This window comes from Malus sylvestris, chromosome 15 (genome assembly GCF_916048215.2).
Source record: "Malus sylvestris chromosome 15, drMalSylv7.2, whole genome shotgun sequence".
NCBI classification, from domain to species: domain Eukaryota; kingdom Viridiplantae; phylum Streptophyta; class Magnoliopsida; order Rosales; family Rosaceae; genus Malus; species Malus sylvestris.
The window spans coordinates 2,851,115-2,874,993 of NC_062274.1; the positions used below are offsets into that span (position 1 = coordinate 2,851,115).

Below are 23,879 nucleotides of genomic sequence, written 5' to 3' on the forward strand. Positions count from 1 at the left end.
ATTTAGCTTATGTTGACGCACAAGGTAATGTATCAATTTCACTTGAAGCTTAGTTGTAGTTTCGGGCTTAGTCAAGTGTGATACAAACCCTATAGTAGGAGTCCCCCAAGTCGCCGAGCTAGGAGATCTGCCGAAAGAGGTGACAGACAAGGTAAGCAGTCAAACTTCCAAGTAAGCAACCCAGGATCAGAGGTTTGACTTCGGCTTCCGGTTGATTGTTCTCCTTCTCCTTGTCTCTCATTCAACTGCCAGGATAAGGAGAAGCAAATGGATAAGAGATGATATGAGATACTTTTGCTTTTGAAGAAGTAACTTTCCACAGGCTTATTCTTGAACTGTGCTGGAGGGTTTTCTGGTGCCCTTCAGAGTATAAGGCCGACTCAAAAATTTGAGGGTCAAAACAAGTCCATCAAATCTAGAGTATGTTCGACCTTGATGATATGGGATACTTTTGCTGTTGACGGAATAATGAATGTGGTATGGAAAGGTGTCGTGCTGTAGTGATCTGTTTCAGCTCACCGTTGAACCTTCTGCTTCAATCTTTTGCATGGCAGAAGTGGTGTGCAACCTTTGCATTTAAATGGTCCTTCAGAACATTCCTTCATAGTGACTCATCCACGCTTGGCAGCTTCAGTGTAAAGAGCCAATATCTGATCAACTGTCATGAGGTATTTGCCGGTGGAATTCGTGACCTTGACAGCAGTTGAGGATGAGTACTCGAGAGCAATGCTAAGTAAGCAACCAGGCAAAGGCTCCAGGCAGTCAGTTCCAAATTGGAGGTTTGATTTCAGGTTCCGACTGACTGCTCTCTTTCTCCTTGTCCTGCAGGTGTGGACAAGGACAAAGACAAAGACAGGGAGAAAGCATGATATGGGATACTCTTGCTTTCGACCCTGATGATATGAGATACTCTTGTTCTTGGTGTGGCTTATTTGCTGAGGCATTATCGGGGGGAAATAAAGCTGAGTATTTCGAGAGGTTATGTTGAGGGTGCCTTTTCGAATGCGAGAAAGGGTTGAGCATTTTTGCAGGTTTTTCTGTCCGTTGAGGAGGGAGGTCAATGTATATAGGGATTTCCCAATAACAAGTAGTAATGCTATTCCTTTACCCTTCTTGGTCACAGCAATGTAGTGGGAGCTGCCAGCTTCACGTGTTTTAATTTTGTCAGAGCACTTTGAAAAAGTGGTATGTGGTATCTGGAAAGCTGATGTTACGTGTGAAGATTACAGACAAGCTTTATCTAAGGAAATCTGGCTCTCGAAGTTCTGAGAGTTGTGCCTCTTCGGTTTTCGAACAAGCAATCCCGTCGAGGATCTGACTCTCGAGATTCGGAAAGCGGTGCTACTCCGGTTTTTTAGAAAGTAATTATGTTGGGAGTCTTTTCTCGAATGTGAGTAAAGGTTGGACGTTCTTGCCAACCTGTCTTGCCGCAAAACACGGAGGTCGACACACATAGGGACTTTCCAGTTGTCAAGCAGTGGTGCTGTTCCTTTACCCTTATGTGTAATAGTAGGGTAGCTGGAACTTCGAAATTCTCGTGCCTAAACTTTGTCAGAGATCTTTGACAAAGTTATATGTGGTACCCGAGGAGTTGATAGTGCATATGGAGAGCGGTGATTGATCAGTAAGATTCACGTGCTTTCTACTTCACCAGAAATCTTCGACAGATTGCCCGTAATTTCCGTAAAGCTGATTGTGCATGTGACAGGTGCTGACGAGGCTGCAAAAGCAGGTGCTTCTTCGATTTCTGAGATCGGCCCTCGTGGTCTCTGAGCAGCCCAGCTTTTGAGAAAACAAACGCCTCTTCGATTTCTGAAGCTCCGTCGAGTGCAGATTTTTATAGAGGCTGACATTAAGTTCCACAGCACACTTGAATCTCTACCAGTAGAAGCTCATTTCTTGCACTTCTAAGATCTTGATTTATCTGACCTCTTCCTTCTTCAACACATTTGAAAATGTCTGGACCCTCCGACCGTCGTTTTGACTTGAACCTTGGAGAAGAGACAGCCACGCCTTCTCCAGACAACATATGGCGCCCATCCTTCATATCCCCTACTGGTCCTCTTACCGTTGGGGATTCTGTGATGAAGAATGATATGACCGCTGCAGTGGTGGCCAGGAACCTTCTCACTCCCAAAGATAATAGACTACTTTCCAAACGGTCTGATGAGTTGGCTGTTAAGGACTCTCTGGCTCTTAGTGTTCAGTGTGCAGGTTCTGTGTCTAATATGGCCCAACGCCTATTTGCTAGAACCCGCCAAGTTGAATCATTGGCTGCTGAAGTGATGAGTCTCAAACAGGAGATTAGAGGGCTCAAGCATGAGAATAAGCAGTTGCACCGGCTCGCCCATGACTATGCTACAAACATGAAGAGGAAGCTTGACCAGATGAAGGAATCTGATGGTAAGGTTTTACTTGATCATCAGCGGTTTGTGGGTTTGTTCCAAAGGCATTTATTGCCTTCGTCCTCTGGGGCTGTACCTGGTAATGAAGCTTCAAATGATGAACCTCCAATGCCTCCTCCTTCTGGGGTTTTGTCAAGTACTGAGGCTCCGGATAACCACCCTCCGGTGCTTTCTCTTTCTGGGGCTCTACCGACTGCTGAGACTTCCCCTAAGCAACCTTTGTGAATGCTCCCTTTTGTTTGTTTATTTTGACTCATGTATATGTACATATTTGTGGCTTATCGAAAATATTAATAAATAAGCTTTGCTTCATTTCAACATATTGTGTTAAATACACCAAAGCCTTCTTCATAAAGTTCTTTGAATTTTTGCTTTTGTTGAAACCTGTATTGTTGAAGCTTTGTGAGTGAAGCATGTAGTTTGAGGTAGTGTTCCCTTAATTTCCCGAGTGAGGAAAACTTCTCGGTTGGAGACTTGAAAAATCCAAGTCACTGAGTAGTCACGAACTTTTGAGTACCAAGGCGTAGTAGCATATGGTGGGAGTCCCCCAAGTCTCTAGTCGAGGGAGTTGACGAATGAGGTGTCTTGCTAATAGTCCATGTCGTAAGTACCAAAACTTCATTCTTTTGTTTTCTAAGTGGTAGCCCCGGACTTTTTCTTCATAGATTTTGTTTATGAAAGTTGCTAGGCCCGAATAAGTGGAATTGCAGAAGGTGTAACCGTTGGTGCATTAACATCATAATGGAAGCATCACAATGATGGAAGCATCACAATGATGAAAGCATCATAATGATGAAAACACCATAATGATGAAACATCATAATGATGTTTCTTTGGTGGAATTGTTTTTCATTTCCCCTAACAACCGGAATTGTTTTTCAACATAACACCATCATCTGTAGGTCGAATCACAAAGTTGTCTTCATGAAAGTTGTTCGTTAATTCCTTAACTACAACATATCCAAATTGGAGAGCCATCGGAGCAGTACAACTCCAGAAATCCAGGTATGATGAGTGACTGTTTATCATTTGTCTGTCAACCCGTCAGATTTGTTGTGAGCTTTGAAACTCTATTTTCTCTTGCTCATATCAGCATGCTTTCTTCATTGAAGTTGTTCCTCAGCTTGTGAACTACAACATATCCAAATTTGAGATCCCTCGGAGCTGTATAACTCAAGAAACTCAGGTATGATGAATGACTGGTTATTATTTTTCTGTCAACCCGTCAGATTTGTTGTGAGCTTCGAAACTCCATTTTCTCTTGTTCAGATCGGTATGCTTTCTTCATTGAAGTTGTTCCTCAGCTTGTGAACTACAACATATCCAAATTTGAGATCCCTCGGAGCTGTATAACTCAAGAAACTCAGGTATGATGAATGACTGGTTATTATTTTTCTGTCAACCCGTCAGATTTGTTGTGAGCTTCGAAACTCCATTTTCTCTTGTTCAGATCGGTATGCTTTCTTCATTGAAGTTGTTCCTCAGCTTGTGAACTACAACATATCCAAATTTTAGATCCCTCGGAGCTGTATAACTCAAGAAATTCAGGTATGATGAATGACTGGTTATTATTTGTCTGTCAACCCGTCAGATTTGTTGTGAGCTTCGAAACTCCATTTTCTCTTGTTCAGATCGGTATGCTTTCTTCATTGAAGTTGTTCCTCATCGACTCTTTCATAACATATCAAAAATTCAGGATGAACTAACGGTTAAATATTTCCAGATCTTCGAAACATCACAACAGCTTCGAAATCTGCAAGAAGCCGACTATCATGTTTGGAGCTTCAACACTTTAATTTCCGTCGCTCAAACAGAAATGGTTCCTTCTTGAAAGTTGTTCATATGCTCAAGAACTATAGGGTGTCCAAAATTCAGCTCCATTGGAGAAGAGCAGAGGTTGCAGAAATTTGATAGATGAAAGGAGGCGGAAGAGGGAGAGAGAGAAAAAGTCTCTTGGGTTGGATTTCTATTTTGGGGTAGATTCCAATTTTTGTAGCACCTTCATTATTGATGAATTGCTTGTACTTTTGTCCATTATGAAATTTGGGACTTTGGCTTGTTGTTGGATCTATTATAATATGTTTGAGAACATATATAAGTGAATAAATAAGAAGGAAAATTTTGGGCCCTTGTGGGTGTAAAACAAAAAATGTTTATGTTTACCCAAGTGTTTTTGTACAAGTTCAAGGGCATCTTGGGTTTTGTGAACAAAATTTGTTTATTTGGAGCAAGGTTTTGTGTTGAAGCTTTGTAGGTGAAGCTTTGTAGGTGAAGCTTTTTTAAGTGAAGCTTTTCGGGTGAAGCTTTTTAGGTGAAGCTTTGTGGGTGAAGCTTTTTAGGTGAAGCTTTGTGGGTGAAGCTTTGGAGGTGAAGCTTTTCGGGTGAAGCTTTTTAGGTGAAGCTTTGGAGGTGAAGCTTTTCGGGTGAAGCTTTTTGGATGAAGCTGTTTTTTTTTTTTTTTTTTTTTTTTTTTTTTTTTTGGCGCTTGACACGGTCTTCATTTGCTTGTTTTGTAGTGACTGTGGAAGACGGATTGCTTTCTGATTGAGAAGGGTTCCGGCATCGCTTGCTATGAATGTAAAAGAGTGAGGGCTGAGTTGGCTAAATTACCTCTTTATTGAATTCATTGCCAAATGGCCTTCATTACATAGGATGCCAAACGGCTATAGCTCAACACTTGTACATCGTGAGTCTATTTGTAGTAGTACTTCAAGTGATCAGCGTTCCATGGATGGCCAAGGGTCTTGCCATCGGAGCTTCTAAGTGTGTAAGAGCCAGGGCGACTGATGCCAATGACTTCATACGGTCCATCCCAGTTTGGACTAAGTGTGCCTTCACTCGGGACTCTGTCGCAGAGTAATCTTTTCTTTAAGACCCAGTCTCCTATTTTGAAAGAACGAGGCTTGACCCTAGAGTCATAATAGTTGGAGATGCGCTGCTTGTAGGCGACATTCCTCAAGTGAGCTTGGTTTCTGTGTTCCTCGACTAAATCCAAGTTGAGGGTGAGTTGTTTGTCATTTTCACTTTGAATGTAGTTCTGGACTCGGAATGTTGCTTGCTCGAGCTCAACAGGGACAACCGCCTCTGTGCCAAAGGCAAGTGAGAATGGAGTTTCTCCTGTTGAAGTCTGATATGAAGTGCGATATGACCAAAGAACTTGGGGTACAAATTCTGGCCAACAGCCTTTAGCTTTGTCCAAGCTGGTTTTCAAAGTGCGCTTGATTATTTTGTTGATGGCCTCAACTTGTCCATTAGACTGGGGATGAGCTGGAGAGGCAAAGCATAAGTTGATGTTGAACTTAGAGCAGAACAACCTGAACTTCTTGTTGTCGAACTGTCGCCCATTGTCAGTGACTATCGCATTGGGAATGCCGAATCTACAAAGGATGTTCTTCCACACGAAGTCTTCTATCTTTGCCTCAGTAATGGTTGCCAAGGGTTCTACTTCGGCCCACTTTGTGAAGTAGTCCACTGCAACGACTGCGTAACAGACTTTGCCCTTCCCTGCCGGCATTGGGCCGATCAAATCAAGTCCCCACTGGGCGAAGGGCCAAGGGCTGATCATAGGAGTAAGAGGCTCTGGAGGGGAATGAGGAATAGCCGCATATCGTTGACATTTGTCACATGAGCGGGATACTTTGATGGCATCCTGGTGGAGTGTTGGCCAGTAATATCCTTGGCGAAAAGTCTTGTGTGCTAGGGACCGAGATCCAGCATGATCTCCACAGACTCCCTCATGTATTTCCCGAAGGACGATTTCCGCCTCGGCAGGCGTAAGACACCTTAAGTATGGCAGGCTAAAACCTCGCTTATAGAGTTGATCATTGATGATCAGGTAGCGGGTAGACTTGTATCGAATTTGCTTAGCCTGGACTTTATCATTTGGGAGGGTGCCATGAGCAAGGAAATTATAGATCGGGGTGATCCAACTATCCCCCTGTTGTAAGTTGCATACTTCTGCGGCCATTGTGCTTGGTGTTGCCAACAGTTCGACATGAATTTTTCTTCCAATCTTGTCTTCCACAGCCGAGGCGAGGCGAGCCAGGGCGTCTGCATGACTGTTTGCCGCTCGAGGAACTTGGGTGATCTGGTAGTGGAAGTGCTTGAGCAAAAGTTGTGTTTGCGCAAGATATGCTGCCATGGAGCTGTCCTTAGCATCAAAGTTGTTGGTAACCTGGTTGACCACCAATTGGGAGTCACTAAAAATATCAATTTGTTTAACCCCGAGGTGTTTGGCCAAACGTAATCCTGCTAGAAGGGCTTCATACTCGGCCTCATTATTTGATGCCTTGAATTTGAAACGAAGAGCATACTCCATTGCTACTTTGTCGGGTGTAGTCAAGACTAGTCCCGCTCCACAGCCCTGTTGGTTGGATGAGCCATCAACATACAGACTCCATGCTGGGGTTGTTGGTTCTATCTTCTGAGCTTCCGGGGGTAATGAAGCCACTGCTTCAGGTGTAGAAGCAATGTCAACCGGATATGTGAAGTCGGCAATGAAGTCTGCCACTGCTTGGCCCTTCTCAGCTGGCTTTGGTTGGTAGGAGATGTCAAACTCACCCAACGCTATTGCCCATTTGATCATTCGCCCTGAAGTGTCAGGACTTTGGAGTATCTGTCGAAGAGGATAATTGGTAAGCACGATGATGGAGTGCGCTTGGAAGTAAGGGCGGAGTTTTCGAGCAGACATGACCAATGCCAGAGCCAATTTCTCAATGTTAGAGTACCGTGTCTCCGCATCTTGTAAGGCTTTGCTAGCGTAGTAGACAGGTCGCTCAATATTCCCATCCTTTCGAATGAGAACGGAACTTACGGCTGAAGCTGATACCGATAGGTAGATAATGAGAATGTCTCCTACCTCGGGCTTGGAGAGTAGAGGGGCTTTACTCATGTACTCCTTGAGGTTTTTGAATGCCTCGGCACATTCATCAGTCCATGTAATGTACTTCCTACTTCCCTTAAGTGCTTTAAAAAAGGGAGCACATTTGTCTGTGGCCTTAGAAATGAACCTGGTTAAGGCTGCCACCTTGCCAGTAAGGCTCTGGATGTCCTTTGAAGTTACCGGTTCCTTCATGTCGAGGATTGCTTTGATCTTCTCGGGATTAGCTTCAATGCCTCGTTGGCTAATCATGAAACCTAAGAATTTGCCAGAGCCTACGCCGAAGGCACATTTGTTGGGGTTTAACCTCATTCGATACCTCTTCAAAATAGTGAAAGTTTCAGATAGGTTGGTGATGTGTTGGTCAGCATGTTTGCTCTTGACTAACATATCATCAACGTAAACTTCCATGCTCTTCCCAATCTGCTCGGCGAACATTGAGTTGACTAGTCTCTGATAAGTCGCTCCTGCATTCTTTAGGCCGAAAGGCATGACTTTATAGCAGTATAGTCCTCTGTCGGTAGTGAAGGCTGTGTGTTCTTGATCCGAAGGGTTCATGAGGATTTGGTTGTATCCTGAGTAAGCATCCATGAAGCTCAGGAGTTCACACCCGGCCGTAGAGTCTATAAGTCTGTCAATAAGAGGAAGAGGGAAGCTATCTTTCGGACACCCTTTGTTTAGGTCGGTGTAGTCAACACACATTCTCCACAAGACCTTTTGAAGCAAAAGACTTTCTTTGGTCGAATTTTTCTTAACAAGGACCACATTTGCTACCCATGTCGGGTAATTGACTTCGCGGACAAAGCCTATGCCTTTGAGTTTTTCAACTTCTGCTTTCATTGCCTCGTATCGTTCAGCATCATAAGATCTTCGCTTCTGTCTCACCGGCTTGATCTTGGGGTCAATACTCAAACGATGACAGATGACATCGGGAGAGATGCCTGGCATGTCCTCGTATGACCAGGCGAAGACTTCAGTGTTCTCTTTCAAAAAAGATATCAATGCTAACCGAAGGGGTGGTGACAATGTGGTGCCAATCTTCACCATGCGATCTGGATAATCTCTTGAGATAGGTACCTTCTCCAACTCTTCAGCAGGTTGGGCTTGCTGGGTGAAAGAGTCATCTCGAGGATCATCGGGTTGATTGTTGCTATCAGGAAGATCCAAGTTCGCTTCATCTAGGCTGGTCTTTGTGACTTGGTCATGTACAGACAGGGTTTCCTTGGGTCCGGGCAAGTGTTGTTGCTTAACTGAAGTGTTGTAACATGATCGTGCACTAAGCTGATCTCCTCTGATGTAGCCGTTGCCATGGGGGGTTGGAAATTTCATCAACAGCATATGCGTGGATACCATAGCCTTGAGATCATTGATGCCTGTGCGCCCAAATATGACATTGTATGCCGTTGGGCAGTCAACCACTAGGAAGTTAGTGGTAATGGTAGCCGTGTAAGGGCCTGTACCAATAGTAAAGGGTAAATGTATGCTCCCTAAGGGTTGCACGATATCACCGGAGAAGCTTATCAGAGGAGAAATCGAGCGATCGAGCAAGTGTTCAGCTACACTGAGTGTCCTGAAAGCTTCGGCAAACATGATATTGACCGAAGCCCCTGTGTCTACGAGGATTCGTCGAACATCAAAGTTGGCTATGTGAGCCTCCACGATCAATGGGTCGTTATGAGGGTAGATGATGCCTCTTTCTTCCTCAGGGTAGAAACATATCGGATCCCAGTTAGGCTTTTGATACTTCCCTCCCCTGATGTCTTCCACGTGAAACACTTGGTGACCAGGCCTCAGAATTCGTTCACTGTTTTTCATGGCCCTATTGGAAGATTCAGATATGGGTGTGCCGCCGCTTATGGAATATATGACATTCACCTGGCGTTGGTTACGGTTATCCCTTTGAGGGTGAAGGAGGAATTGATCAATTTTTCCTTCTCGTGCCAAAGCTTCAATATGATCACGGAGGATGATACATTTCTCGCTATCATGGCCGTTATGCTCATGGTAGCAACAAAACATGCCCGCGTTATTCGGGGGCGTGTAATCTGGGTGCCTCGGCTTTGGCTTTGGTATCAGGTGAGCTATGCTGGGGTAAATGGCCGCGCATGTGGCATTCAAGGGCGTGTATGTCTCATACCTTGGGGTAGGGGGTATCTTGACGCGGGTTTGACCCACTGCATTGACTGCCTGGGGGCGAGCGTTATTGTGGCGATACCCTTGGTTATCGGGATAGTGTCCCTTACTCTTTTTACTGAAAGGAGAGTGGTGAGGATGGAAATCCTTCCTCTTGCCTTGAAATTGATATGTCTGTTGATTCGGTGAAGCATTATGCAAGGCATGGGGAGGTGCCACTGCTGTTTGGAAAGTCGAGGTCTTCTCATTTAGGTGAGTCTGGCTTCCACCTCCCACTTGTTGATAAAGGATGGTTGTAGGGGGTTTCTCCTGATATGTCTTTGCCTCGGCGGAGGCATGGTTATAAGCCTGTGCCATCACCTCAGAGTAAGTCTTCCAAGTATTGGCATTGATCATGTATTTAAAGAAACAATCACGTAGGCCTGCCGTGAAGGCTTTGAGGGCAGTCTTGTCGTCTGCCTCGGCACACCGGGAGTATTCATGGCTGAAGCGGCCAACATACATACGTAATGACTCGTCTGGCTTCTGGCGGATAGTGTACAAGTCATCTGCAGAGTGCAAGCGATCGGTTTGGAAAATGTGTTGGGAAACAAATAGTTTCCTCAATTCCTCAAATGAGTCTACCGTCTCAGGTGTAAGACGACAATACCAATTTAGAGCTCCACTAGAGAGGGTGGAGGGGAAGAGAAGACATCGTTCTTCGTCGGTGTGCATCTGGTATGCCATGGTGGACTCAAAGAGGTTAAGGTGCTCAATCAAGTCCTCTTTTCCAGTATAAAGTTGCAAGCCAAGCTTTTGCTTTGTCTTTGCTTGAAGGGGGGTGTTGAGGATCCTCCTTGTAAGAGGGCCAGACCTAGGTTGGTTCCAGTCAGGTATTTCAGCCTGACGTTCAGCCTTCAACTTGTTTACTTCCTCAAGAAGTTGTAGGACAAGGGGGTCCTGAGCGGAGTTATGTGTCACTGGAGCTTTCTTTCGTAAATCTCCATCTCCTATTGGAATTAGGAAGGTTTGATCAAGGGCATGTGATTTTTCCCTGGACTCGCTGTACTGGCTTCCAGGGTATGTCTGTCGGAACACCTCTGAGTCCCCTGTACCCTCATGTCTCTCTAGGACTTGTTGCCCCTTCCCCAAATTGGTGGCCGGTTTGGGCCGTGGCAGGGGACCGAGTCTCTCAGAAATCCTTGGGTCATTAATCTTTGAGCTTATATGGATGGAATTCTCTCGACGTTGCTTCAGGAAATCCCGACAATCGCGAAAGACGGCTTTCGATCCTTCTGCCCCTTCAGCAAAGAGGTGTCTCCCTCCACTTCTCATGGTTCGGGTCGAAGCAACTGGGTTAAGAGAAGCCTCATGTTGATTATCAAGTCGAGGGGTAATCTGTTCCCTATCAGGGATATCTATGTCGAATGCATGTGACCCTCCATGTTGGAGGGCACCCAGTTGATGGTTGACTTCCACGGGGGCAACAAGCTCGCGTGTCTGAGCTTGCCTAGCTTCGTGGAGTGTCTCGAAGAGCTTCTCATATTGCTCCTGGAGGACCTCATTCCTCATTGCTATCTTGTTGTTCTGAGCTTCCAACTCATCGACTTTAGCTTGAAGAAGAACTCGTTTTCCTTCCTTCTTTCGTTGTTTCGCACTATGTGCAAGGGGGGTGTCATTCTGTGTGCTGTGGCTTCCTTCGCTTCCCATGTTGGAGAGGGATGCCTGATCAAAAGAAAGTGTACGAATGATAGAAACCAGCTTGACACAGCTGAAGAGAGTAGGAATAAGTGTCGTTTCCCACAGACGGCGCCAAATGTTGATGCACAAAATCAGCGAAGACTTTGGTACAACAGAAAGTGTCAGGTTTTGTGACCTTCGCTTGGTTGCTTCGGTCACTAGTGAGGATAAGTACGTAAATGAATAGAGACAGAGAAGCAAACACAGGATGTACGTGGTTCACCCAGATTGGCTACGTCCACGGAGTAGAGGAGTTCTTATTAGTAGTGAAGGGCTTACACAAGTACAAAGGATCAAGCTCTCAATTTAGTGAGTTCTTGTGAATGATTTAACACAAAATGGCATTAGGCAATATTGTGGGGGGATGACCCCTATTTATAGAAAAACTTGTAGCTTTGTCACATTGACATGTGTCATGTTATGATTGGTTCTTGATGTTGACACGTGCTGCGCTCTGATTGGCTTCTAATCTTGACACGTGTCGAGTAGTGATTGGCCTCCTGGTCGGAGGGGAACTCTTCTGGGTCATTGACAGTATAGCGTTGGCCGGTGCTCGGTAGTTTCGGGATTGGTCAAGTATGGTACAAACACGTTATATATATACAAATCAATAACATCATTAGCGTGGTCTGATCAGAATACAACTTCATCAATCAAAATATCTCTAGAATGTCCTGCACGAATGGTAAGAAGTTTAATATTATGATGATTTTTGTAGAACAATGCCAAAGTGATTAAAAATCAAGAATAGTTTAAGATTTTTTTGTGAAAACTCAATTGTTATAATTTCGTGTTATCTTTTTCGTATACCTTAAAAATGTTACAACCCATGCAGAACCAATGTTGCAAAATATTTCTCGTTTGTTTAAAAAAAATATTATTAAATTTTAACAACACAATAGTTAAATTGGCTAAATTGAAAACAGTATTCAAAAAGAATTTTAACCATTAAGAAGGCGGCAACCAGTTCAATCTTCTGCTCTAAACGGCAGTATAGGGTTTGGGTTTCCCTCCATTCCAGTATTCGATTCCCTTTCGAGGATCACCGGCATCGGAATGAAGATTGCAGTAGAAGGTTGCATGCACGGCGACCTCGACAACGTCTACCGAACCCTCCAACACTACGAAAAGCTTCACGACACCACCATCGACCTCCTCCTCTGCTGCGGCGACTTTCAGGTACCGCCGCTCACTTTCCCAAATTCCCCAATCACCCCTTCACTCTTGCTTACTTGCCCTAAATTTTTAATCTTTCATTTTGTCTGTACTCAATTTTTTCTGAACTTAACGATTTTTAGTTGAATTAATTGTTCAATTTCCCAAATTTCGGCACTTGCAGTTCCGCTCTTGCTTCTTTGCCCTAAATTTTCAATCTTTCTGTTGGGGGTATTAATTGTTTATGAAGTTAGAGGATTTGATTCATCATGACGGAAAACTATTGGTTTTGTGAAATTAGGCTGTGAGGAATGAGAAGGACTTGGATAGCTTAAATGTGCCTCACAAGTTCAGGAGCATGAACACATTCTGGAAGTATTATTCCGGGGAGGCAGTGGCTCCGTACCCGACCATATTCATCGGTGGGAATCACGAGGCTTCCAATTACTTGTGGGAACTGTGAGTCCCTTCTTTAACTTTAACTTATGGCATTCTCTTCCAATTGTTTTTGCTGTCGTTTTTATTTCCGCTTTGGATGAATAATTTGTTGCGGTTTTTTAACTTGTTTATGCTGTTTTATAGGTATTATGGAGGATGGGCAGCACCTAATATTTACTTCTTGGGGTTTGCTGGTGTAGTCAAGTTCGGAAACCTTCGGATTGGTGGACTCTCTGGAATTTATAAACAGCCCAATTTTCTAAAAGGTTAATTTGCTTTACTTTTGTACCGTTGCGGATGTTTAGTTCGTTGCTTATCTTTCGTTGATAAAACAATAGCTGTTTATGTTTTTCAATTAGTTGTAAGCATAGCTGTGGTATGTACAATTTTGATATATGGTGTTAAAAGTTTAAACGGGGTTCATTTTTTCCCCTCCTGAGCAGGACACTTTGAGAGGCCTCCTTTTAATGATAGTACTATCAGGTCCGTGTATCATGTTCGTGAGTATGATTTCCACAAACTCATGCAAGTTGAGGAACCAATTGATATTTTTCTTTCGCATGATTGGCCTGTTGGCATCACGGATTGTGGGGACTGGAAGAAACTTGTTCAGCAAAAACCATATTTTAGGCAGGAGGTAAATGCAAGAATTGAAAATTAAGTTAGTAAGTTCAGATTGGTATGTTTTGAATCACTTATGTCGTTTAAATGTCATTAGGTTCAAGAAAGAAAGCTTGGAAGTAAACCAGCTGCTCAATTGCTTGAAAAACTGAAACCACCTTATTGGTTTTCAGCTCATTTACACTGCAAATTTGCTGCTCGTGTTCAACATGGGGAAGATGGTCCAGTGACGAACTTTCTTGCTCTTGATAAGTGCCAACCTGGACGTAAATTTCTACAGGTATTTGATATGTTTCCGAAAGTAGCATATAGGATGTTCCCTGTGGTCATTGTGGTAGTTAATGGTTCTATATGACATTTTTCTGGCATTTTAGGTTATTGAAATTGAATCAGAACTGGGCCCTTATGAGATTCAGTACGATGAAGAATGGCTAGAAATAACTCGGCGGTTTAACTCTATTTTCCCTCTCACTACCAGAAGTGCAAATCTTTGGTGTGTACATCTTTCGAAATGTATTGTGCATGCTACCAATGATCTGACAGTTAAACTTTATATCTCTTCCGTACTCTTTACCCTTTTAAGGGTTTGTCTCTTGTAAAGTAGCTACTGAGTGTGTATGTTAATATTGTAGGAATGTACGTCTTGACAAACAAGAATGTCGTCAGTGGGTCAGGAGCAAGTTACAAGCAAGAGGGGCCAGACCCTTTGAATTCACTCAGACAGTTCCACCATACAATCCCTCTCAATCTGTCACTTATGGTTCCTTCCCTGGTAAGGATCAACGTCATTTAGAATGCTGTTAAAACAAGAACATTTTATGTACATACTACAAATTTCTTTTTGGCAGGACATGTTCGGAATCCTCAGACAGAATCTCTATTGCAGTTTCTGGAACTTCCTTACCTTCTTGATAACGTGTCACAATCATCCGAAGTACTCCCAAGTCCTCATAGAGGTAAAAATTTGTTCTCTCGGCTCATAAAGTGAGGGTTTATTATGTCAGTTGTGTGGTAAATTTTGCTGAGTGTTTTTTTTTTATTTAACAAATCTTTTCCTCTTTCAAGCTTCAAACTAATTGCAAATCTTTCCGCAGGTTCTGTTGAAGAGAACAGTGAAGACATTCCCATTGATGATGTGGATGAGTTGGAAGAAGATGCTGTGGATAGCGAAAACGAAAATTCGTGAAAACTCCTACAGTTTTACTGCTCCTCAGGCATCTATCTTTTGTCGGTTTCAAAATATTTGGGGTAATCAATGCCGTTAGGCTCTCAGTTGAGGTTTATTGATTCGAATTTTATGCATAAGCTTCGACGCTCTTTCAGGTCGGCCTGGCCTCATCTGTCATCCCCCACATCCCCACTCTGCCCTGTTTTCTCGTCCTTTTCATGAGTTTTTTTCCCTTTTTTTAGGCCTGTTGTAAAATATCTTTTATTCAGTGTCTAATTTTTGTAGGAGTAAGCGAATCGTTTGCTACATTGATACATGGGATCAAGAAATGTACCGACTTTTCATTTCTATCGGAAAGTAGATATTTTAACTTGTAAGACAATATCTTCAGTGTGTTTTAGGATGTTTGTGGCTTTGTTATTGTTAATTAGCTTTAGGGATTCATTTCGCCTCAATTAGATATCCCTCTCGAGCAAAATCTTGGGTATAACCGGTGATATATCACAGTGTTTATCTCACACAAGGCGCAACCACACTTCCTCTTGTTTGTGTCTTTAGCGGACAGGCGGCCATACCAAAAAATTATCCGTTGCAAGGAAATTCTTCTTTGAAAGGACACTTTCAAGAGTTCGAATAAAAATTGAGGTTGAGTCATTAATATCTGCATTATAAAAGCGATTTAAAGGTAGACAACACGAAGGACACGTAGTTTAAGTTGTCATGAAATGAGCCAACAATGTATGTCAGACTGTTAGTTTCAACCATTCGGTCTTTGTAACAGATATTAATCGCTTCGACATTTCAGGAGCTCACACTGTCGGATCAGCTCGCTGCAGCGCATTCAGTTACCGGTTCAAGCAAGACCCCAAAGGAAAATTCACACTCATTGATACATCCTTAGACAATGCTTATGCAGAGGAGCTCATGAGATAGTGCCCTGCAGCAGGTGCAAATCCGTCTACAACGGTAAAAAACGATCCTAAATCATCGTTTGCCTTCGATAATTAGTGCTACCAAAATCTGCTAGCCCACAGAGGTCTGTTTCAATCGAATTCCATCCTACTAAGAGATGGCAGAACAAGAAAAAAAGTGGCGATTGTTGCAGAGGACCAAGTTAGTTTTTTTCGGAGTTGGACTCTGGTCTTTATTGAAACTTCCGAGCATCGGTGCGAAGACGGGTGATGATGGCGAAATTGAGCCTTTTGTCCGACAACAAATGCCTGTGAAGGAATGGAAATGCCTGGAATCTGGTGATGGTTCTGTTGGTTGGAGGAGAAAAATTGAAAGGCAATGTCAAATGGTGGTACTTCTTGAATTCGAAAGTTGTTCAATATTCATTTTGTAAAACATTATTTTGTTTGTGCTGTCAACTACAAGAGTTCTTATAACTTAGAAGACCAATACTTCAATGTAAAATGGTTGTTACCTTTAGTTTATGTTATTGTCTTTCATTTCAAATAAGAGTATTAGTTGTGAGATACGAGTTGCTGAATAGTTGTAGAATGTGAGTAGTTGATCGATCGACACAATACATTTGGTCAATCAGTCTCACATGCTACAAAATTTGATATGAAAAAAAAATGTTGCAAGTTTGTTTTGCATTGGTGGCAAGAGAATTTTTCTGTTGCATTACTCAGAGTCTTGAGAGGAAACAATAAACGACCTATTGATCAAAAAGTTAACCTTTTTTTTTTACAAATAATATTTTAAATTACTTTAACTTAAAGTGATGTAAATTAAAAGTTGAGTTCAAAAGAACAGGTCCATGGAAAGGGATCCTATCCCTTCCTCCTAATCCACAAAGTTTAAGGATCTGGACCGTTAAACTTTGATTTAACGGCTAAAGTTATTATAACTTTTAAAGTATGCCCATGTTTGTAGCCATTTGATTAAATTTTAATGGTCCGGATCATCGAACTTAATGGATTAGGAGGAATGGATCCCTTGTCACGAATTTGCGTGTTAACCCAAATAGAAGAAGTGGGTCGAATACTTGGCATGCCCATGCCCGACCCATGTCCGGGAATATATACTATTTAAAGTTTGAACAAAGTGACCGTTCCAATTATTTAAAATTGGTATTTCAAACAAGCAAAACTGAACCCTCCATTGTTGCCGCCGCTTAGCTTCTGTAGTGCAGAGCCAGAAGTTTGACCCAGAAACTCTTCTGGCACGATCAAGTTGACATATTTACTTGTCTTCTACTTGACGGCCATCGGAAAAGTGAAAGCTTTTACGGTTTATATGTATCGGAAACGGTAGTGGCGGCTACTCATGAATGAGGGCAGTGCACTCAATTCTCGACCGCACAGTGAATGCTTTGCGCAAGGTTTCGATAACCCATTGCAGGGAATTCAAATTAGGAGCCCTCGCAGACGTTTACTCGGCCAACAATATCCTCAATGGATATGCGAGATGTCAAGATTTTTATCTTGCACACAAAATGTTTGATGATATGCCTCACAGAGATACTGTCTCTTGGAATACGATGATCGCGGGGCATGTAAACTATGGAAGCTTTGAGGGTGCGTGGGAGATATTGAAATCCATGAAAAGATGTGGGTTTGATTCTGATGGGTATACATTTGGAAGCATACTTAAGGGGGTTGCTTGTGGTTGTCGATGCGATCTTGGGCAGCAAGTGCATTCTACGATTGTTAAGACAGGTTACGTGGGTAATGTTTATTCTGGAAGTGCCCTTTTGGACATGTATGCAAAGTGTGGGAGGGTTGAGGAGGCGTATGTGGTTTTCGAATCCTTGCCAGAACGTAATTCTGTGTCATGGAATGCGCTAATTGCTGGTTTCGTGCAAGTAGGCGATCGCAAGACTGCTTTTTGGTTGTTGAATTGCATGGAGCAGGAGGGGGTGAAGCTTGAGGATGGCACAATTTCTCCACTTCTGACATTGCTTGATGATGTCGAGTTTTACAAGTCTGTTACACAGCTCCATTGTAAAATTATAAAACATGGGCTGGGATGTGAAAGTACAGTGTGCAACGCGACAATTACTTCATACTCTGAATGTGGGTCGATAGAAGATGCGGAAAGAGTGTTTGATGCTGCTTTTGGTAACAGAGATTTGGTAACATGGAATTCCATGCTAGCAGCATACTTGGTTCACAATAACGAACTAGTTGCTTCCAAACTCTTCATCGACATGCAAATGCATGGATTTGAACCAGACATCTACAGTTATACAAGCATCATCAGTGCCTATTCTGAAGTAAATAAAAACCATGGAAACTTCTATCACGGGTTGGTGATAAAAAGGGGGTTAGAAAAATCAGAGCCAATCTCAAATGCTTTGATAGCCAGGTATCTCAAGTCAAATAAAAATTCCATGGAAGAAGCGTTGCGTATATTTGAATCCATGGGGTCTAAGGATCGTGTTTCATGGAACTCCATTTTGACCGGATTCTCACAAATTGGTTTAAATGAAGATGCCTTGAAACTCTTTGGGCACATGAGATTTTCGGAGGTAGAGATTGACCATTATGCTCTGTCAGCTGTTCTTAGGTCATGTTCAGATTTAGCAACCCTCCAACTGGGTCAACAGGTTCATGCATTGACACATAAATCAGGTTTCCAGTCCAATGAATTTGTCGCTAGTTCTTTGATCTTTATGTACACAAAGTGTGGGATCATTGAGGATGCTAGAAAATCCTTTGAAGAGACCCCCAGAGACAGCACAATCACTTGGAACTCGATCATTTTTGGATATGCACAACATGGGCAGGGATATGTTGCACTCGACCTGTTCTTCCAAATGAAGAAGGAAAAGGTGAAACTAGATCATATAACGTTTGTTGCAGTACTAACTGCTTGTAGCCACATGGGTTTAGTAGAACAAGGCAGCAAATTTCTAAAATCTATGGAGTCCAATTATGGAATAACCCCACGAATGGAGCATTATGCTTGTGCAGTAGACCTATATGGGCGCGCTGGGCGTCTAGATGAGGCAAAAGCCTTGATTGAAGCAATGCCATTTAAACCTGACGCAATGGTTTTGAAGACTTTACTTGGTGCCTGTAGGGCTTGTGGGAATATTGAATTAGCTGCTCAAATTGCAGGTCATCTGCTAGACCTAGAGCCAGAAGAGCATTGCACTTACATTCTTCTCTCCGACATGTATGGATGTCTGAAAAGGTGGGATGAGAAAGCTAGTGTAAAGAGGCTTATGAGAGAGAGGGGTGTGAGGAAAGTCCCCGGATGGAGTTGGATAGAAGTCAAGAATGAGGTGTTTTCTTTCAAAGCCGAAGATCGCTCCCATCCCCATTGCAAAGAGATATATTTCGTGTTGGGAGTTTTGATGGAGGAAATCAGAAGGATGGATGTTGCTGCTAATTTAAAGGTTTTGATGCATGATTTTGATCATATCGACGGGTACTTTGATGATATACATCTCCAGAACCATGATTCAGTTTTGTTGGCTGCATAAGGCAGGCTCACCATCTTTGCTCAAAATACCAAATTTTGTTTCACATTTGTATACTATTGTGTGCACTATTTCTTGTAACGATTCAAATTCTTGTTCCAAAAAAATTAGAAATTAATAAAAGAGTTGGAGCGTTCGAAGTTTTGTAAATTGATCAAATTCCAAATCTCTGATTCAGTATGAATACAGGCTTTGTTCCAAGGAATCACCGACTTGCCTTGTCTGCTAATGTGAACATGTTGCAAAATGCTAGTTGTGTATTAGAACTTTTTTTTATGTGTGAACTAGAAAAAGTGGAGAAGTTATAATGGAACTGCTCACCGTATATCACAAGTCCATAAGGCATTGCAGATAATTCACATGCCATGGCATGATTAGTTAAGGAATATTGCCGTTGTTGCTTTTGTTGCATGAAAGTTCTTCTTATGTGTTCAAAAGTGAGTTCTATATGTTTACAAGTAGTTATTTATATATATGAAACATAGTGAGCAATAACCCATCTTAAACAAAGAGATAACTACTGAAATAAGCTAAAAAAAGTCAAGTTAATTCAAAACTAAAAACGACGGGTGGGTCTTGCGGTCAAGCTCCCTTCTGCCTTTGCACTTGATGGTCAATCTCAGTTTGTAATAAGTACTCTATGGTTCAGGTCTTTGGTAGACTTATTGATAGAGATCAATCGTTTGTTTCTTGATGCTTTGATATTCCCTTTTTTCATTCTAGTTATTGATATGGGAAGGGGAGAAGAAGATGAATAGATCCGACCGCAACTTTGAATATGGAATTCAAAGGGATCAAATAGAAAATGATACTCTGAATAATGGTTCTAAAACGCGTCTTTAGAGTAATGTCCTTTCTTAGTGTATCATGATGCATTGAAAAGGGGTGATGACATCCAAAGGAGGCATCCATGTGCAACCAGAAAATCAGCGCATGAAGACAACCCAAGAGTGTGAATACGAAGAAAAATTCATCCCTGTGTAGTTTGGATAGTTCTTTGATGAATAATTAACAAAGCACTAGAAAAACAAGTTGTGAGCTGCCATGACAGTAATGCCTTTGTCTTTCATATCCCTTTATCTTTTCCTAATGTGATATCAATCTTCAAGAACTAGCCACCACCAAACATTGACTCCATTTCAACTAGGGTATTGATATTTACGCGCTCATTTTTATCTTTTATACATTTTTTTTAATTTTCAGTTATCAGGTTGAATGAATTGAAAATAATCAAATAACAAAAATTAGCTAAAAGTGTGTGAAGTGTAAAAAAAAATGTGTAGATACCACCACCTGTCAACTATTCATCACATGAACAATATATATATATATATATATATATATATATATATATATATATATATTACATTCATATGAATCACGTACATATTATAAATTATAGAAAGCCGTCTCTTCTCGTATATTTCTTTGGGTCCTCTCTTTTGGACTTTTGCAACACCAAATTAGCAGGTGACACACCTTATCACTATTTTAGGGTTTGAAATAATCTTAGAAACTATACAAGTAACCTTATTATAGACTGTCATGAATATAATCGGTTCTTCTCTGCACAAGACGTTCGTTTTTTATTAAAAGACAAGTTATCAATAAAGCACTGAAATTATTAATAGATAAATTGTCAACAGCACAAATTATTGATGTGTTATTATCAATAGTATCAATGCAAATTTCGTTATTTAACAAAGAACGATCATATGTCACATCAATTTCTAGATATATAATATGGAGGTGGATTGTTTGCCCTCCTATTTCCATACTCTCTCCATCCCCTCTTGTTTGTGTGGTCACGATTAAGCCACGTTAACATTTTATATTTCTATTACTTTTTGTTTTATTATTTATATAAAAAATTAATATAAAATATTGACGTGGCTTAACCGTGACCACACATCGCAAGAGGGCATGGAGAGGGTATGGAAATGGGAGGGCAGACAATCCACTTCCATATAATAATGGGAACTTTAACGAAAAGTATCTGGTACTGTTCACTTTAACGAAAAATCATATTTTTACACTAAAAAGTCAATCATTGTACTATTCATTTTACCCTTTATTTTATCTTTATAATTAAAACTCAAAGTTTTTAAGTCATTTTCATTAGTTTTTCTTATAATATATGGGTAATGGGTCGTTAAGATATTTTCCATTGTTGCAGGGTAAAAGCTTCAGATGATGATCTGAACTAATCGCACCTAATATCTTCACTTTCCATATTTTCAACTAAAACCCTTTCATATTTTTCAATGGTGCACAGTGCACTATCAAAGTGGGCAAATTAGGGAAACAAATAATAATCATAATAATTATAATAATTGGGCCATACCAACGCGTAAAGAAAATGAGCTCTTATCGAAAAATTAATAGATATTGCCTGCTGGTGCTGAAAACTGCATGGTGATTGGAAGATAAGCCGTCAAAATCTCTATCGGTATCTCTCTCTCATATTTTGGGACAGATTCCAGCTTTCCTCCACCATCCACTACAACTTCTGTTACCCCACGCCCTAACAAGATTCCAACATCTCTTTCGTCTTTCCCTCTCTTATTAAAGATTCTAACTATTTTCTTTTTCATGATTAATCACCAGAAATTGTCGATGTTCAATTGACAATCAAACGAGAACAAGAGAACTATGCAGGGCCAAGTTTGGTTGGTCACCCATTCTGTTTAATTCACGTTAGTATGAAAACTAGGTTATGATGTCGAATCTCATAAAGTCAGGAACGATAATTTGAGTTTGGGTTGTGACGGATTCATGAATATTTCTTCATTTGATGAAGTAAAACAACTAAACTACCAAATTTATTGAATATGATTTTTTTTTCTTGTTTCTCCCTTCTTGATGTGCGGTTTTATTTTTTATATAATGCTTTTGGATTTATTTTTTGTTTCTTTACTTGTATTTTGGTTTTCTTGTTTTATGAGAGGTAAAGTTTATGTTTCTTCTAACTAAGTGTAACTTCTTTTTTTCATGTCAGTCAAATTCTCTCGTACTCGAAGTTCTCCAATAAAAAACAACTAACTACAAAAATGTTATCTTCTTTGAGGTATTTCATTGTACATATGAAGAAAAATATCGACAAATTAATTTAATTGTTGGCACATATTAAGCAAGGAAAAGAGTATTTCTACTTATTATTGTGGTACTATTGCTTAATTATTGAGGATAGTCAATTAAACAAAAGATTTAATAAGAAGTTTCTATTTATGTGCAGTAATTATTGAATTAAATAAAACTTGGTGGGTGTCAATTTTCTTCCAATAATTTCAGTTTGGCGTGCTCAGTGTGGTCTTCGTGTACTCAATTATTTGTTGGGTGCAAGTGTGCCAACATATTATGCACCATACGAACTCATATCGTTATTGGTCTTGTTACACGGTTGCACCTAAAAATAATAATGACCTTGTCAAACAAGTCTTCGCTTTAATCATAATATTTTCTCAAACTCTTAATTCGAACTAGTGATTGTCTTCATTTTAATCATAACATTTTACTTATAATATGTGTGGATGCAAATTTCTTCCTCCTTGATCTTGGACAATTTTGCACCTACAAAACAATTAACACATTAGGTTAAGGCCAAAAGCCTCACACGCCCACGATGAATGGGGGGGGGGCTTTGGCCGAAGAACCTCCGATGCCAAAGTTAGAATTTAGAGAGAAATAGTGTTTAGAGAATTTTGAGATTTTTGTCAAAATGTTGGAATTGATTTTTTTGGTGAGAATAGGTGCCTATTTATAGAGTTAGGCCTTGCCCAATTTTGAATAAAAGTAACCAGCCACTAAAGGTTTTTTGTGGGGTTCAATTTCATGTTTAATTAGCCAATTTATTGGCTAATTAAATATGAAAAGAATAAATGGGTGGTTATAAAAATGAATGACTATTTTAATAAGGAAAATGGGAAAGGTGAGGATGGGAATGGTGGTGGCCGGTTTTGACTATCAATTTGGGTGATTTTATTGACTATTAAGGATGATTTTAGGAGATATGGTAGGTATATATTATTTAGCTAATTGATTAGCTAAATAATGAAATAGAAAATACTAGGTTTTGGGAAATACCTTATAGAAAAGATTTGATGAAAGAGGTTTTTAATTGTTACCTTTTTTTGGCACTTTTGACTTGATTGAAAGATAATTTCCCGCTGCTTGCGCGTAGGAATCCCGGTATGCCTCAAGGGTATTTTTGTCCTCTTTTGTCTAAAAGTCCACGTGTCGCCTAGTGAATATTTTTGGCTCCACAAAAGCAGGAAACGTAGGATTGCTTCCTATTTTGATGTTGATTCTCTCTTTAATTGGAAATTAGGTCATTCTAGGAAAGGGACATAAACTTCTCTCAAAGCCTATTTAAGTCTACCTTAAGTGGGTTATTAAATCAACTTTGGAGAGCCATTTATTATACCCCACAAGAGAGAGAAAGTTAGAGGATATTTGTTCTCCCTCCTCTAGCAATCTTCTACATCTTGCCCGTGCAAAGGACCGTCTTTCGTTGATTTCTTCGTTTTCTCCGTGCCGCACCGATGTAAGAAAAATTTAATTTTTCTTGCCTTCTTCTTGGATAGTGCTATTGCGGGGCAGCCGTCGGGGTGGTGCAGCACGTCGGCTGGCAGGGGCCAGGAGTTGGCTCGGCATGGGCCGAGGAGATGTCGTGGCAATGACCACTACTTGGGCAGCTTGGCTTGGCTTGAGCTAAGGGCAGCTTATGCGGTTGGGGTCGCGGATTGTGGCACTGGGGCGCAGTGCTAGGCGAGCCGCATGGCTCATGTCCTTTGGGCTCTTGGACCTGACTCGAGCCAAGCTGGCGATTGAGAGAAATGAGGAGATTATGGGTCTCATGGGCTGTTGGAATGTTGGGTTGAGCTCCCCTGCTGAGTACCATGAATGTCGTTGGCTGCTTAGTCCTCT

At 41.3% G+C, this 23,879-nt stretch overlaps 2 protein-coding genes and 1 long non-coding RNA gene across 3 annotated transcripts; all 3 read left to right on the forward strand.

The window, feature by feature from the left end:
• The first annotated feature begins 3,319 nt into the window (after positions 1-3,319).
• LOC126605645 (uncharacterized) lies at positions 3,320-4,533 on the forward strand. The gene is made up of 4 exons (XR_007617019.1): positions 3,320-3,591; positions 3,675-3,772; positions 3,856-3,953; positions 4,129-4,533. It is a non-coding gene; the product is annotated as an uncharacterized LOC126605645 (long non-coding RNA).
• A 7,534-nt stretch (positions 4,534-12,067) lies between these two features.
• Positions 12,068-14,900, forward strand: LOC126605640 (lariat debranching enzyme-like). Its single transcript, XM_050273050.1, has 9 exons — positions 12,068-12,315; positions 12,593-12,750; positions 12,874-12,995; positions 13,173-13,366; positions 13,448-13,630; positions 13,725-13,843; positions 13,983-14,122; positions 14,199-14,306; positions 14,445-14,900. Exons 1-9 carry the CDS (start codon positions 12,193-12,195, stop codon positions 14,534-14,536), a joined length of 1,239 nt encoding a protein of 412 aa, XP_050129007.1. The 5' UTR covers positions 12,068-12,192; the 3' UTR covers positions 14,537-14,900.
• A 1,687-nt stretch (positions 14,901-16,587) lies between these two features.
• On the forward strand, positions 16,588-19,103 carry LOC126605635 (putative pentatricopeptide repeat-containing protein At3g25970). The gene has a single exon (XM_050273046.1). It carries the CDS (start codon positions 16,797-16,799, stop codon positions 18,954-18,956), a length of 2,160 nt encoding a protein of 719 aa, XP_050129003.1. The 5' UTR covers positions 16,588-16,796; the 3' UTR covers positions 18,957-19,103.
• The last annotated feature ends 4,776 nt before the right edge of the window (positions 19,104-23,879 follow it).